Here is a 14,602-nt window from a genome sequence, read left to right as displayed (position 1 = left end):
TGTTCACAATTTTGGGACTAGTTTCTAAAAGGATAACACTTGCACATAATGGAATACTATGCAGCCACTGAAAAGAATGAAGCAAGTCTGCATGTATCAATGTGGAATAACTGCCAAGATAACAACACACATACAACTGAAGTGTAAAATATGCTACCACTGCATTTAAAAAGCCTTCGTGTTTCTGTGGAGGAGTAATAAATATTAACATGCTTTCATGTGGATAGATTATCTCTGGAATGACACAGAAGAAACTGCAACATCCTCTGTGAAAGAGAATGGGTAGGGAACAGGGATGAGAAGAGAAGACATTTTTTTTTACTGTATATCCTTCTCCACTGTTTGAATTTTTAAGACTGTGTATATACTTTACCTTTTCAAAAAGTAAAATAAGTAAAAAAATTTTTAGTAATACATGCTAATGTCATTTTGTCAGTTTGCTTTTCTTTGCAGTACTGTTGCAGGCACACAAGTTTAAGAAAAGAATCAGTCTTTAGTTGCAGGGAAACCATCAAAGTAACTGGGTAAATCCAAAAGGGCTCCCTCCCCATAAATTCCTCTGCACTATTTCCCCGTCGTAGGGTGAAGTGCAGGAAAGCCCTTGCCTCGGCCTTCTTGGGGCAGCAAATGCCATCAGTTTCCACTCTGAAGAGGGAAGCCAGCACATCTCTACTTCTACGACATTCAGGGGGCCTAGCTGCCATAGGTCTCCCTCTGGATGCCGAGAAAAATCTGTGGAGTTCAAGACAAGTTTGGATAACAAGGGGAGCAGGAAAATTGATAGGGGGGACCAGTCGGTGTGATGAATAGGCTGGGCCAGAACAGCAGGTGACGAATATGCAGGTGCAAGACTGGCAGGGAAGGAAGACGGTCCGTTCACAACAGATGGATGGAGATGCTCAATCATCCTCAGGAACAAGTGCGGCTGCCACACAGCCCTGCCTGCTCCACACGAGCAGCTCCACACTCACTTGCAGGGCACGGCCCCGCCCCCAGAGACTCTGCACTGGACCCACACCAGGGCAGGGCTACAGGAGAAAGAGCAGGAAGTGGGTGCAGAAGATGCCAGGCTGATGCAGGCAGGCCTCTCCGGGACTCACTGCCAGAGGACTCTTCTCACTCTGCCTTCTTCCTTCAGGTTCCAAAAGCAAACCCGATTTGTCTCCCTTGTTAGTTCTCACTCCTGAGAAAGGCTTTTACCGCTAGGGTGACCTATTTGTCCAGGACCACAGGGCTGTTCACAACATGGGCACTTCAGGGTTGAACCCAGGGCGATCCTGAGCAAACCAGAACCACTGGCTGTCACCCTACATTCTGCCCACAGTCTTCTCTTGTTTTTCTTCCTCTTCAGTCAGTGAGAGAACCCAGATCAGCCTATTTGGTTCACACTCATGACTGAGTAGAACTCCTGGAGGGTATTTGTTTCCTCTTGTCATCCACAACGAACAGAGACGTAAAGAACAATAAGACAATCATTCAACTCCTGTCTTTTCTCAGAATGGGGACTCTTTTAAAAATGTCCAGAATATACCGGCTTCAATGACTCCAACAAATACAGGAATGAATCTAAATCTTGATGCCACATTCCATGTCTCGTTAACAAAAAATCAGAAGGGCCAGACAGCCCCTCACAGAGCCAATTCTATTCCTTCCAGCTCAGCTGCAGGAGTTTCTGAGGATGAGGAAATGGGCCACACGCAAGCAAGGGGTGGGAGCTGGCAAGATCTCTGTGCCCTCCCCCCAAGCTATCTGCTGGACCCAAGCTCTAGGAGGAAAAGCTTTGTGAAAAGACTTCTGGCTTCACTAAGACACATTAAAGAATTAATTATAAAGTAAAGCTGAAGGAGAAAATTAATTTTAGAAACACAAGAGGTTACAATTTTTTTTTCCTGGAGATGGGGGAGGAAACACAGTTATTTTCGTTTTCATCCTGGGGGCACAAGCTGGGAGCTGTCCAGTCGATAACCTGGCCATCAGAACAAGGTTTGTAATTAAAAGGTCAGTGACCTGGAAAGCCAGGGCCCCACTCCCAGAGCTTCTCAGTAATGACGGAGCTATTAAATTAAGACTGTTATGAAATCAATGCTAAAAAAGCTTTCATGGTAACGAGATTCCATTCAAGGACATGCAAACTACCTCATGAAATGGACGTAAATGATAAAAAAAAAAAAAAAAAAAAAAAGAAAAGTAATAAAAGAGAGTTAAATTGAAATCTGTGTAAGAATTTACTCCCCATTGAAATACTCTACAGAGAAGCCCTTCACCTCTAGCCCACTACCAAGGTTGGGACCCTCAGGTTTCTTCAAGTTCATTTCCAGCAAGGAGGCGGTTTTGCTACCGGGGTTTCTGCTTCCAGGAACAGTAGAAGGATAAGATCTAGTTTCACCTTTTAGAATGAGAAAGTATGGTGGTGTGTTTTATCTGTTCAGTTTTCCCACCCCAACCAGGCCCATTTATTGCATGAGGGAGGAAAAAGCCCTTTACTTAGACACTTGAGAACGACACAGTGTGAGTGTGAGCCAACACCACCCAGGCCCCACCATGCAGGGTTACACAGAAAAATATATGATGTTTGTCTTTCTTAGAAGCTTGCTTTGCAATAGATACATTAGAGTAAGTTAACAGACAACTCTATCCTCCTCCCCCACCTCGCCCCCCTCACAAACAAGCATCACTATTACCCACCTCATCCTCAGCCTGCCAAACGTGTTTGGAAGCAGATTGCCTCCTACATTTTGTGGTTGGATAGAGTGTCAAATCAACATAAGCCTATTGACGACAATTTCCAAGCCTCTAACTTTCTGGACTGATTGTATTGCTGTTTTTACGTTACTCTAACCTCCTGGATTGCAGCCTGCTTAAAGCCCCAGATATGATGCCTGCCTGGCAAGAATTGCTTCTATATATAGACTGGTTCTGTGAGGGCTTAAACCCCACACACAGCCCAATTATCTTCATGTGTGGCTGATTCTGCAGTTGATGTGTCATCTGCACAATCAAGTGGTTGGAAGGAAAACAAAAACATTTACTCTAATACTCCGAAGGTGAGCAGCTGCTTTTCTCTTTCATCTAAAATATTCCTGATAAAAGGAAGAAATACTGTAAATTACACAAAATGGCAGTACAAACTTCAAAGAAAATGATAAATGATTCTAATAACTTCATGTTTCTCATTAATGGCCCCATGTTCAGACTTTAAAGCATCTGAAAGAGATCTCAAAACAAAACAAACAAACAAAAAACAAACGGGAAAGACCTTTGCAAACCAATGCTCTTCCATCCCTATCCCACCCATTCCCCACTCGCCCTCACCGAGCACCCCCACCAGAAAAGTCAGAGAGCACAACACTTAACCCAGTGGTAACACAGACAGGATGCAGCCCTGCTCCAGGCTGCGGTTTCACAATGAAACAAACTCAGCTGATGCACCTAAAGTAACCCTCATTTTCCACTGAACTGACATGCACTACAGGGACCTCAATTTCTATATTAAATATTAAATAATATTAAAAGAAAAACAAAATTGGATTTGCCTTTTCAGGAAAGAGATGTTTATTAAAAAAAAGAAAGTCAAGATTATAATTCAAGTCAGTGCTCCACTGCAATTCCCTGAAGTGACATTGCTAGGAAAAGCCAAGACTCCAGGAGCTCAGAGCCCTCCCAGAGCCGGCGCTCCAAGCCCAGCGCTACAAGGCTCCTGCAGGGAGGCCAAGAGCACGGGTGCCAGAACCCAGGTTCCTCCCGCTCCCAATGGCCAGCGAGCCAACTTGCTTTCCTTCCACAACTACTGTTGGGACCGGGTAGATGCTCACCCTCATCCCCATCAGAGATGGCGCCAGGCCGACCTGACCCTGGAACAGCCTGAAATTTTAAAAGTGAAGTTTAAATCTGCAAAGGGGCTTTTCTTCCCCAGACGCCAATCAAACCTTGGAATTCTCTGCCCAGGAAAGGTCCTGCCAGAACCTACCCCATTGGGATTCAACTCGGAAATGGATAATTACTGACTGAAGCAGCATTCTAGAGGATAATGGAGATGGGTGATTAACCTCAGAGATTCTGGGTTTAAGTACGGGGTAAGCTCACGTGGTTCTCTTTAGAGGATGAAGGGCAAGGATAGCCTCTCAAGATGCCAGATGCCTAAAATTCTAAAAACTCTAACCCAAATTAGGGGTCATGAAGGAATTATGTCCACTGTACCAACAGTCATCTTCAGGTCCCTGCTCACGTGCCGCCCTCTCTGAGACACTCTGACATTCACGTTGTTTAAGATCGCAGTCCAGCTCACACCAACCCTGGTGTTCCTCACCCTGGCTCCCTGCTTCATTCATTACTCTCTGTGGCGCTTGCCATCTGACAACCTACCGATTTCATTTTCCCATTTGCTAATTACCTTCCCTACACTAGAATTTAAGCTCTGCGAAGGCAGGGATTTTGTCTCTTCAGTTCTCTGCTAAATCCCTGATGGGGGTGGGGGGACAGGGCACAGGGTGTACAATGGTTCTTGATGAATTAATCATTTGGATTTTTTTCCTAATGGAGCAACAAATATTAATTGCAAAAAACAGTTTTCTCTCTACAGTAATTATTAGCCAAGTAACTCAAAAGAAGTATTATTTGGTCCAGAGTTTCTCTCTCTCTCCCTTTTTTTTTTTTTTTTTTTTGCTCCCTCTCCCAGTCAGGGATTTATTAAAATTAAACAGATTAGATGGAGCTCCTGATACTAAAACTGCTCAGCAAAGCCTGCGGTGGGGAAGTGCCGAGCAAACACCAGAGACATTTGTCTCTAAATTGCTCTAAATACCTTCTGCAAATGAAATTCTAACCCAGCTGCGTTTGAGAGAAAATGAGGACTAACTGGTCATTGTCGGTGGAAGAGAAGATCAGGCAGTTATAATATTGCACAATATACTGGAGCTAAGGATCTCTCGGCAACCATAGATTTTGTCTCAGGTTACCCCGGGTAATCAGCTCAGCTTTTAGGCTCAGCTTTCCCCAGCTTCAATGCTTTGATGAGAGAGCTGAAATCCCTAAGCTTTTATGATTAATTACTCCCCATAGGTACACATATTTCAAGGAAAAACTCTTTTATGGCATGATGCTTGCAGAGTGTCGAGGCCAGCCAACACACTCCAAATTTTAATAATCTCCTAATGATGGGGGGGGCCAGCACAATGCAGTCAGCCAGCAGGCACGCAGTGCTCCTCACCAACTCTGTCACAGGGACCTCACAGGGACCCAGCCTTGGGGCTGCTGCGAAGCAGCTGCCTGTGGTGAAATGTTTGGGCTTATTCTGCCCAAACCCTGTGAGTGTGGCCCAGGGACATGATCATGTGAAGGGACCAATGGTTCCTGCTGCATCCCTTCAGTGGGATATCACGGAACAGAGCTAGGAAATGCCACCCACCCATTCCAGCCAAAAATGACTGACAGCTCAAAACCCAGAATTTCGAGGCTGGCATGCCAGCTTCTTAAGGAAAAATAGTTTTGCTTTGGGAGGAAGAAAGCTCACTTTTGCCTCTCATGGTATATAGGACCTTTAAGTAACTTCCCAGATTTCTAGAAAATTAAATGCACAAAAAGTGAAAAGTCAGGTTTCTTTTTTGTTTTCATTTTACAAAAAAGAATAATACCCTAAATTCCAACAGAACCAGAATAGATTCTGTCTCTTCAGACAACACTGAATTTTTCAGGGTCCATTTCATCCCTGCTTACAGAAATACCATAAAACCACTAATTTAGCACTTCAATCTGTAAATCAGACTGACCCCAAGCTTGCCTTTAACCTGACCTTGTTTAGTCATCTCGTTTCCCTCATCCTTCATTTCTTTCTTTCTCATTCTCTATTGAAGCAGCTGAACTCCTAACCTAAGCTAGTCATCCTGCAGCCAGGGTCACCAACACAGAGCAGGCCAAAAAGCAGAAGTCCTCCACAGCCTCATCCAATGGGCCGATTCTGCTACTGAATGCTGCCTTTGCATGACGGACTGGACTGAGTCCTCTGTGCTTAATGACCCAAATCGTGTCATCTCGCTGCTCCATTGTCAGGAAAGAAACCTATTGTGCCCCATTGGGGGTGCTCGCCTCAGCCCCATGGGGCAGCTCTACGAGGTCTTGGCAGCTCAGCACCTGCCTTGCACCGTGGCTTCCATCTGCCCCAGCCCCAGTCCCTCTGCAGGCCACGCTGCACAGCCCTGGGGAACCTGTACCTTTCTTCTTAAGGAATGCTCTCCTGGTTGCAAGTGGGCTCTGGCGGACCCGGGAATTCTGAAGAAACTTCACTGCCGTGGCAATCTGGTAAGAGAGAGAAAACAGAGAAGTAAACTTCACTTCAATAGTCTGAATTTCAAGATTACAAATCCTAGGAGTTTTTCCTAGCTCTACAGAGACAAGCATACTACTGTGGTCAAATTTATAACCAGTTATTTCTTAAGCTTAAAATCTACCTAAATGAAAGGCGATGTTGTTTCCCTGTCTTCACTGGCTTCCTGTGTCTGAGTCTGTCAAATCTAATCCCTCTGCCGAGCTTCAGGCCTGCGATGATCCTTCCTGTTCCTCCTGATCTCCATTCCAGCTGATTCCTCACACTCCCCGGCAGGTGTGGCCATGCGCACCCATGTCGCTGCCCTTGCGCCCTGTATGCTCTCTTTCTGGAAGGCCTCCCTTTCCTGCCTCCACCTGTCTAAACATTACACCTCGTGTACATGTACACACACACATGCTCTCTATCAGCACAGCCCTTTAAGAGTCTATTCTGACTCAAAGCCTTGCCTAAATAAGCAAGCCATCTCTGATCTCCCTGTTCTCTTAAATTCTTCAATGCCTGTAGTGTGTACCATGTAACTGAAGACAGCATCACACTGTCTTCTAATATTCAGGCTGCCTCCCCAACGACATTGCAAGCAACTGCAAGGGAGAGGCCACGCTGTCTACAGAACCTGGCAAAGTGCTGAGGGCGTCCCGGCTGGAAGGGATTATGTCGAAGACAACACCCACTGCCATTCACACTGGCCCCGCTTCTGCACTGGAGCTGAGTTCTGAAGAGCCTTCAAAGGGTAAAGTTTGGTGTTTCATGGCTAAAAGCTGACAGATTGACAGATTGTCTACCTGCCTCTGGTAATGAATATTATTTAATGAAATCTTCCTATCTACAAATAAGCCAGGCAGGGGATGGAAAGGGCGCTGCTGCAGGTATTAACCTTCACATCACTCAGCGCAGGCAAAGTGTGTGTTTACGCATGGCTCATCTACTTCCCACCCCAGACACCAGCCCTGTGGGTGGGAACCGCCCACCTGCCCCAGGTAGGAAAGGGGCTGTTTTAAATGACTGGTATTCGCCTCATCAAAACCAAAAGAATAATATGGTCTCATGTTACAGATAAAGTCAACAGGCCCTGCAGTGCACTCAGATGCTGTTGAAAGAAAAAATGTCTAAGGGGCCAGATGTAAGCAAGTTTTCTAAGATCCTTCGAACTAAGGGAGCCAGTCGTACAGAGACTCAAACAGAACGTCCTATGACTGTAAGTTAAATTCAAGTTACAAATCATCTCCTTCCCATATTTATATGAATGTAATCCTGAGACCAGACAGACTTTTTGGGAACAAAAGACATGAGGATAAATCAAAGAAAAAAGCCAGGGGAAATCCTGTATTCATTTTCCCTGTCTCCCCTCTGTGGGAGGCTTACCCTAGACATTCCCCCTAAAGGATGAACTCGGTATCCTGACTTTTCAGACCTGGGCATGTCACTGACAGGACATACTAGTGTCCCTTGAGAGCCAAGCCCAGCTCCACACAGGTTATAATCTGCCCTCCAACGCTGCAAACAGTACTAACCGCCATCATGAACGGCAGTAATGGGCCAGTTCTGGTCTAAAGAAAAATCAACGCTCGAGATTCTAGAGCCCACCCTCCAACCGCATACTCACCCCCTAAGCCCCTCAACCAGATCTCCTCAGGCCACACCAAAATCAAGAGAAATCCAACAAACATCTACAACACTGATGCATTTTAATGAAGAGATAGGAGAAGGGAAGGAGGAAAAAAAGAAGAGGAAAAAAAAGCAAAGGGGATGGGTAAAGGAGGGAGAGGGAGGGGAGAAGAAAACCACAGTACACGAAGAGCTACAACAGAAGAGAGGGGAAAAAGGAAAGAGGAGAAATGGGAGACAAGGAGAAAAACAAAAGGAAGTGAGGACCCTGCTCTGGAAAGAGAAGGAACAGGTACCCGGTCACTGGCCCCCGGGGTCAGCACCAGTCTGCACAGCTCAGATGGCATGGGGATAGCTATTCTTCACCTGGAGAAAAAAATACACCTTCACACAAGAAAATTACAGTATTCGTATCATGCGGTAGTCTGCATGCTGCGTGTGATACGTGTACCAGGTGTCAGCGGAAATGTGAACAGGTCTTAAGCAGAAGATGCTAACAGCACAGCTCCTATCGTTTACCCACAGAAACAGAAACCTTTCCTTCATCCTTCCAAAATTTTCCATGACAGAGAAAGAAAACAGAATCCCACCACTGGAACACACAGGTTTCACCTTGCTTTTTTAATCTAGTCCTTGGTATATGCATTTCTGGTCAGAGAGCAAAGTTCTGATGGGTTTAATGGTGCACTCAATGCAGTGCTTGGCGCATTCCATCAATTTTTTTTTAAAAATTGCATCTCTTATTTCTTTAAATACATTAATCAGCCTAGTGTAGGCAAAACGGATCCATCGGACAATGCAATAAACATGAATTATCATCTATCCAACACGCATAATGGCTTAAAAATACATAATAGCAGGTGTAGTTTAAATGATTAGTTATTACACCTGTGGTGGGTCTGATTCAATTGGGAAAAATCATCTTTAATAGGTTAAAAGGTTTAGATCACCATGCTTTCCTTAAAGTGGCTGCAGAGAGGGAATGATGGAGTGCTCTGTCATTAGTAATTCATTTAAGAAGAACGTGGGGGATATAGCAAAGAACAGCATAAACGAGTGAATCCAATTTAAACATCAGGTAAAGTAGAAAACACCTTTTAAAAAAGCAAGATAAATGAATTTGGAAGGGAGATGAAATTGACGTATTTATTTTAACGGGAATTTGACAAAGTCCCGGCACACTTCAAACTTGCAAAAATATGAACAATTTCTTTTAAAGTTTCCATGCACTAATTTCAAGTCATATAAAATAATACTGCCAAACGCCTACATAAAGTATATTTGGGGCTTGTTTATGTTCCTCTTGATCTTTGTCTGAAAATGCAGGCGACAGGCAAATCACATATTTAACAGCATCGGCATCACTACACTAGATGCAAAAATATAAAGCACCCAAATAGCCCCAGCCTAATGTGCTGAATAAGAAAGCTGCCCTGATAAGCGACTACATGTAAGTGTGAACCTCTCTCCTCCTTTCACTAATCATTTCTTCAGTTACTCTTTACTCTTCTCCTCCCTCCCCACAAGGAACTGGCACTCCAAAATGGGGGGAAGGACCTGTCCAATTTTATAGCCCCATGATTCATACATCGATGGGAGGAGATTCTGAAACTCTTCACCCATAATGCTAACATCTTCACACACTAAATAACTGACAGGGGGCTCGGTTTGTGTTTTTCACCCACCTATTGTTGGGCACTTTTCATTAACTTCATGAAGCAATTCAACTGACTTTCCTCTGCAGAGGCCCAACACACACAACACGCTTTTGTTGGATTCAATGATGGGGTGCCTGCAGCCTGTCCTGTATTATCGTTTGATTTTCTAATTAGAAGATGAATGTGACTATTCATGGGTTATATTTGTGCCCAACTAAATTACATAAATTCAGGCCAAATCTTCCGCCTCAATGTCAAAGATGTAAAACGGAGACAGGAACTTTATTGCACATGTTGTGGGAGTGCAGCAAGCCAGGGAGAATTCTGGCGCTAAGCTCCCGATGCCGCTGTCGAAGCCACTTGCTGGGGAGCCTGTGATAAATATGGAATCAGCGTTCCTTTCCCTTCCTCTTGCACTGAGTTCTTAATGAGTGCACCTCGAATTACCAATAGCTAGTTTAATAAAGACAAACTCTGAAGAAAACAGACCAAAGTTTCTCTCCCTGACCCCCTTCTGTCCTCTTCTCCAGCCAAAGCAAAATAAAACAACCCTGCCACCACGAACTCCACAATTTTAGGGAAACTTCATAATTTTCACTATGTGTCACTTAAAGTTAGAGGTAAAACTGAGGTGTGAGGAAGAGGAGTAAATTCTGGTCTTTACTGTCTCATAACAATGGTTACATTGGAGTCACCGCCAGCAACTTGGAAAAAAGGCGGGGGTTGTGGGGGGGGACTTCAGGTTGAAAAACACCTTTGGATCCAAGATGACTGGCCAATTGAGAGAGATTTGTATTTGAGAGAGCAGGATTTGTAACTGTATAAATCAATGGAATACAGTATACTCAGGGGTTATCTACTATGAACTATGTGCTGTTAAATGCATTGTGTAGGGTAAGTAATCCCTGGCGAGAAGAATCGAGGTTCCTGACAGTCCTCACATCACCGAAGAGATGCTTCCTATGTGTTTTCCACTCTCCTACAAAAGACCTGCACATTGTAATCCCCAGAATGCACACTTTATTTTCTGCACAAGGGGGACAGGAGAACAGAGCCTGCCTAATAATGAACCCGGGGTTTGGGGGAGCCTTAGCACTTTGCACCTGACATGTAAACCTGATGCATTGTCTCCAGTGACACTTATTTGGAATGCCACCAATTCCAGCACTCCTGTGTACTATATACACGTCTATCTCCTAAAACGTGAGCATTCATTAGCCATTTTAAAATATTAAAAATATTCAAAAATTAATGACACAACCAAAGCCAAGTCCTTTTTAACCCAGAGAGATCACAACTAGAGGGCAAAAGAAAATGACCAATATAATCTACAGGCCGAAACCCCATTCCAGCCCGCACTGCTCCACGTGCGCTGCTCAGAAGATTAAATTGCCTGTGAAAGGTTCCTACGTTCATACTCTAAACTAGATACCCAGAATCCTGTTAACAAGCGTTAGACCAAAGCCAACTCGAGCTTTAACAAGGACTGACTTAAAAAGCCAGGCACTGCCAAGAACGAGAACCCTCTTCAAACAGAAATGCTGCATTTTAGTAAGAAATCAGTACTCTGTCAGGAGTTCCTTGACAAATATGGTCATCGGCGGCACAAGGAAATAGTTGCAAAGCAGCTGTTAATCAGAGAAACACATCGTAGAACGCTGATGCTAGCACTCGTGAAAAAATGCAACGGGCTAATTATGAAGCTATATATCTCACTAAAGAGGCCATGTTCCTTGAGATTCCAGGCAGAGCACTCCCGGATCCAGGGCCCTAGGACAACATAATTCTGGTTTTCTACATGCAGCTCTTCTCTGCTCTGCCATTCACAAGGCCGGGCTCCCCATTCTTTCTCAAGTCTACACACTCTCTTTCTAGCTAGGGAACAGGCTGGGGAGGGAAGGAGGCAGGGGCAACCACAAGCCACATTCGACGAACATACCCAAAAGGTGGCAGACCCTAAACCAGAGTTGAAGACAAATCTATGAGCATACAAAAGAAAGGAAGCGTCGGAATCCTCAACCTCAGTGCGGCGGGAGGGCAAATGCGTGTGAGCTTCAGTCAAGGAGAGGTGCCCCAGCTGCCAAAATGAAAAGAACGACTGAAAAAGCAGCGGGAACAAACAAAAATTAGAGGCAGGTCTGTGTGCAACCTCAAAGGGAGAAAGCAAGCTTCCAGAAAACTGCTCTCAGCGTGTGGCTGCAACTCAGGGAAGCCAAGGGCCCAACAGCCAGGTAAGAGGGGAAAGTTAATATGCAGAGGAAGGCTCGGTCAGCCAAAATTCAATACGCGCCTCTGCAAGGACAAGGAGGAGCAGGCTCCCCGAAACCAGACCAGCGGGAGTGGGGGGGAGGGGCCTGCACACTCGGAGCAAAACCACTGGAATGGCAAGAGGGGAATAACCTTGAGGTGGACGAGCCGCAGGCGGCAGAAGCGCAGAGCCAAAGTGCCCCCTAGCCGGAGCCGGCGGAGGCGCAGGCCAGGGCGGCCGCTCCGCTAACTCGCACAGCCCAAATTAAGTGTTTTCACTCAGGGAAAATGAAATGTTTTGCAAGATGAAACAGAATGAAAATTGAGGTTTTAGCTAATTACTAGTTGGCATTTACATATCACGGGCTGGTTCAACACCTATTCATTTTCCTCTTTTATTTTCAATTTTTAAAAATTGCTCATTAAAAATGAACAGATGACAGTGACAGGAATTTTTTTTGTACTCTTTCCCCTTCTCTGAGGGTTACAAAACCAAGAGGTACTTTTAGCCCATTTATCTATAATTAACACACACACAAAGGTATGTTTCATGTACATTAAAGGAGGAGAGGAGAAGGGAAAGTCAACAAAAGCCAGGAAGTTCAACAATAAAGACAGCGAGTTGCAGGCAGGTAGCCTCCCGCACCTGGGTAAGGAGCTGGCTGGCAAGTGCCCTGGCACTCAAGGAGTTAAAGGAAAGAGCCTCTCTTTGGACTTGGAATTTCCTGGGTTTTGTCACCGTGTCCTTCCCACTGTTGATCTGGGTTACAACCCTATACTAATTAAGCTTGTGGGCCCTAATTTCCTTTGTTTTACTTTACTTTCCTCTGTCCTTTTGTTTTTCACATTAAAGAAATAAAATACCGCTGGTAGAAATGCACAACAGTTGACATGATAGAACATAATATATTTTAAGCCTATTGTGTAAATCTGTATTTAGGGAATTCTAAAGCATGCATTATTGACCCTAGTCTCTCTTAAAACTCATTGATATATGTAGTAAAAGCCTTTATGAAAAGTGGCAACTTCACATGCGCGAAAAGTACCTTTCAAAGTGAAATATCTCTGCCATTTAATTTTTTTTTCCTTGGCCTTAGTTAAAAATATTGCATGAACTGCTTGCCAGAATGTCATTGTTTTGTTATTTGATTAAAGTAGTTCTTCCAGAAATGTATATTGAAATAAAAAGCATCTTAGACCACTCCGCACTATTTAATGTCAAGGGACAGTGATCTTAGGGACGTAAGGGTGACTCTGGAGAGGCGTTCGTGTCCAGCCGAGGACTCTGGGTGCCAACTTCCAGCCCAAAGGCCACCGGTGCAGTGGAGGAGCATGTCTTGAAACGCAGAGCTGCTGATGCAGCGGGCGACGGTCACTACGCCTCAGAAGGAGCTGAGGCGCACACGCCGGCCTGGAAGAAATGAAAACCCTTGCTTCTGGGTTGAGAAGATCAAAGTTCCTTTTTAGGAAAGGTTGAGAAGGAAAAGGGTTTTTCTCCTTCAGGGAGAAAGAAAAGCAAATTTAAATGCCTTGTCCCCACGCATTCCCACCTGAATTTAGATAGCAACCCCTCTAATTTTTGATGCAACCAACAAAGAAGTTACCCAAAGAGGGGAGAAAAAAAGGATGACATTTGCCTTTTCCTTTGCTTTGAAATGCAACTGGCAGCAAATTGTTTGAAGTCCTGTTTAGAGAAGAAACTGTAATAGCCTTCATACTGAAAAGAGGAGGAAAATGCCATTATACACGGATCACAGTAGCAGTGACCTCAGCAGAGAAGGCAAACGAGCTGGCTGCAAGTCAGAGGTTTGGCCAGCGTGCCAGGAACGGAAATAAAAGGCTTCTTTGCCAGAGATGAGTGGCAAGAGCTGGGTGCTCGATCCCAGGAGATACCAAGGAAAGACAAGGAGTTCAATTTCTTAACATGATGTCTTTCAACAGCTCCTTGACTGCTCCTTCTTCCAGTATCCCCTGGTTTTATATTTTCAATATTCCTCTAATTTCCCTGCACTGCACTGTTAAAGAGGAAGCAGAGAGCACCCAGGCTTCGTGTTGTAAAATTAATGAAGGTGTCAAGCTGTTGAGTTAAATCACTCTAAAGGAATGTAATGACTCAGTGTCCAAGATGCTCCCTGGGAGAAATGTGAGCTCACACAGTGACGGTGGCTGGCGGGTGACTCCAACACTAAAAATATGTGGCACACAGTCCCCAGCAACTCCCTAATGATCCTGCTGCCTCTATTTCCTAGTCTCTTTCTCTCCACCACTGGTTGAATTTCATGCTTTCTGAAAGTTATTTCTCCTAAACTCCAGTAGCTTCAGATGCTCAGCAGATGAAACCCTGCTTCAGTTTCCACTTCTTTTGAAGTTCGGCCAGATGGAGATTGGTGAAGCTCTCTCTAGTCATGCACTATTGAACTGTGGGATGATTAGGAAGGAGACGAAGAAAGGTTGTATCATGGATAATGGCAACCTCAAACATTAAGGCATCACTGAGGGTCAGCTACTGAATAGGTGACCACCAGGTGGGGCAAAGCAGGATCCCCTCTCAAGGGCTTAGGGCCACCTGCTCTAAGGGCAAGAAGATGGGCTCCTGAATTCCAAGGAAGATAAGTTCTGGGCCAAGAAATTCTGTTTACCATCAGCCCACACAATGCACAAAACTAAAATCTCTGAGGAGTCTTTAAAAGGCACTTCTAAACCAGGCACAGTGGTTCATGCCTGTAATCCCAGAATTTTGGGAGCCTGAGGCGGGTGGATCCTTGAGGCC

At 44.7% G+C, this 14,602-nt stretch overlaps 1 protein-coding gene across 3 annotated transcripts in view; it reads right to left on the bottom strand.

Moving 5' to 3' along the window:
• PEX14 (peroxisomal biogenesis factor 14) overlaps positions 1–14,602 on the bottom strand; it is a 150,951-nt gene that overhangs the window by 85,720 nt on the left and 50,629 nt on the right. Inside the window, exons 1-2 of one of the 3 annotated variants that reach the window (XM_032300358.1) lie at positions 6,444–7,058; positions 6,207–6,291 (exon numbers count right to left, since the gene is read on the bottom strand). The exons of 1 other annotated variant lie outside the window; for it this stretch is intronic. Coding sequence is in view for 1 of the 2 variants with exons in the window: in XM_032300357.1 (XP_032156248.1) it covers positions 6,207–6,291 (85 nt within the window). In the remaining variant the exon portion in view is untranslated. Of the gene's footprint in view, positions 1–6,206; positions 6,292–6,443; positions 7,059–14,602 lie in introns of those variants that run through there. One more of the 3 variants, XM_032300357.1, reaches the window with a different exon arrangement.

Source organism: Sapajus apella, unplaced genomic scaffold (assembly GCF_009761245.1).
Source record: "Sapajus apella isolate SASKATOON/1434 unplaced genomic scaffold, GSC_monkey_1.0 scaffold43, whole genome shotgun sequence".
NCBI lineage: Eukaryota > Metazoa > Chordata > Mammalia > Primates > Cebidae > Sapajus > Sapajus apella.
Note: the sequence above shows the minus strand (reverse complement) of the source record. Positions and strands in the feature narration are given on the sequence as shown.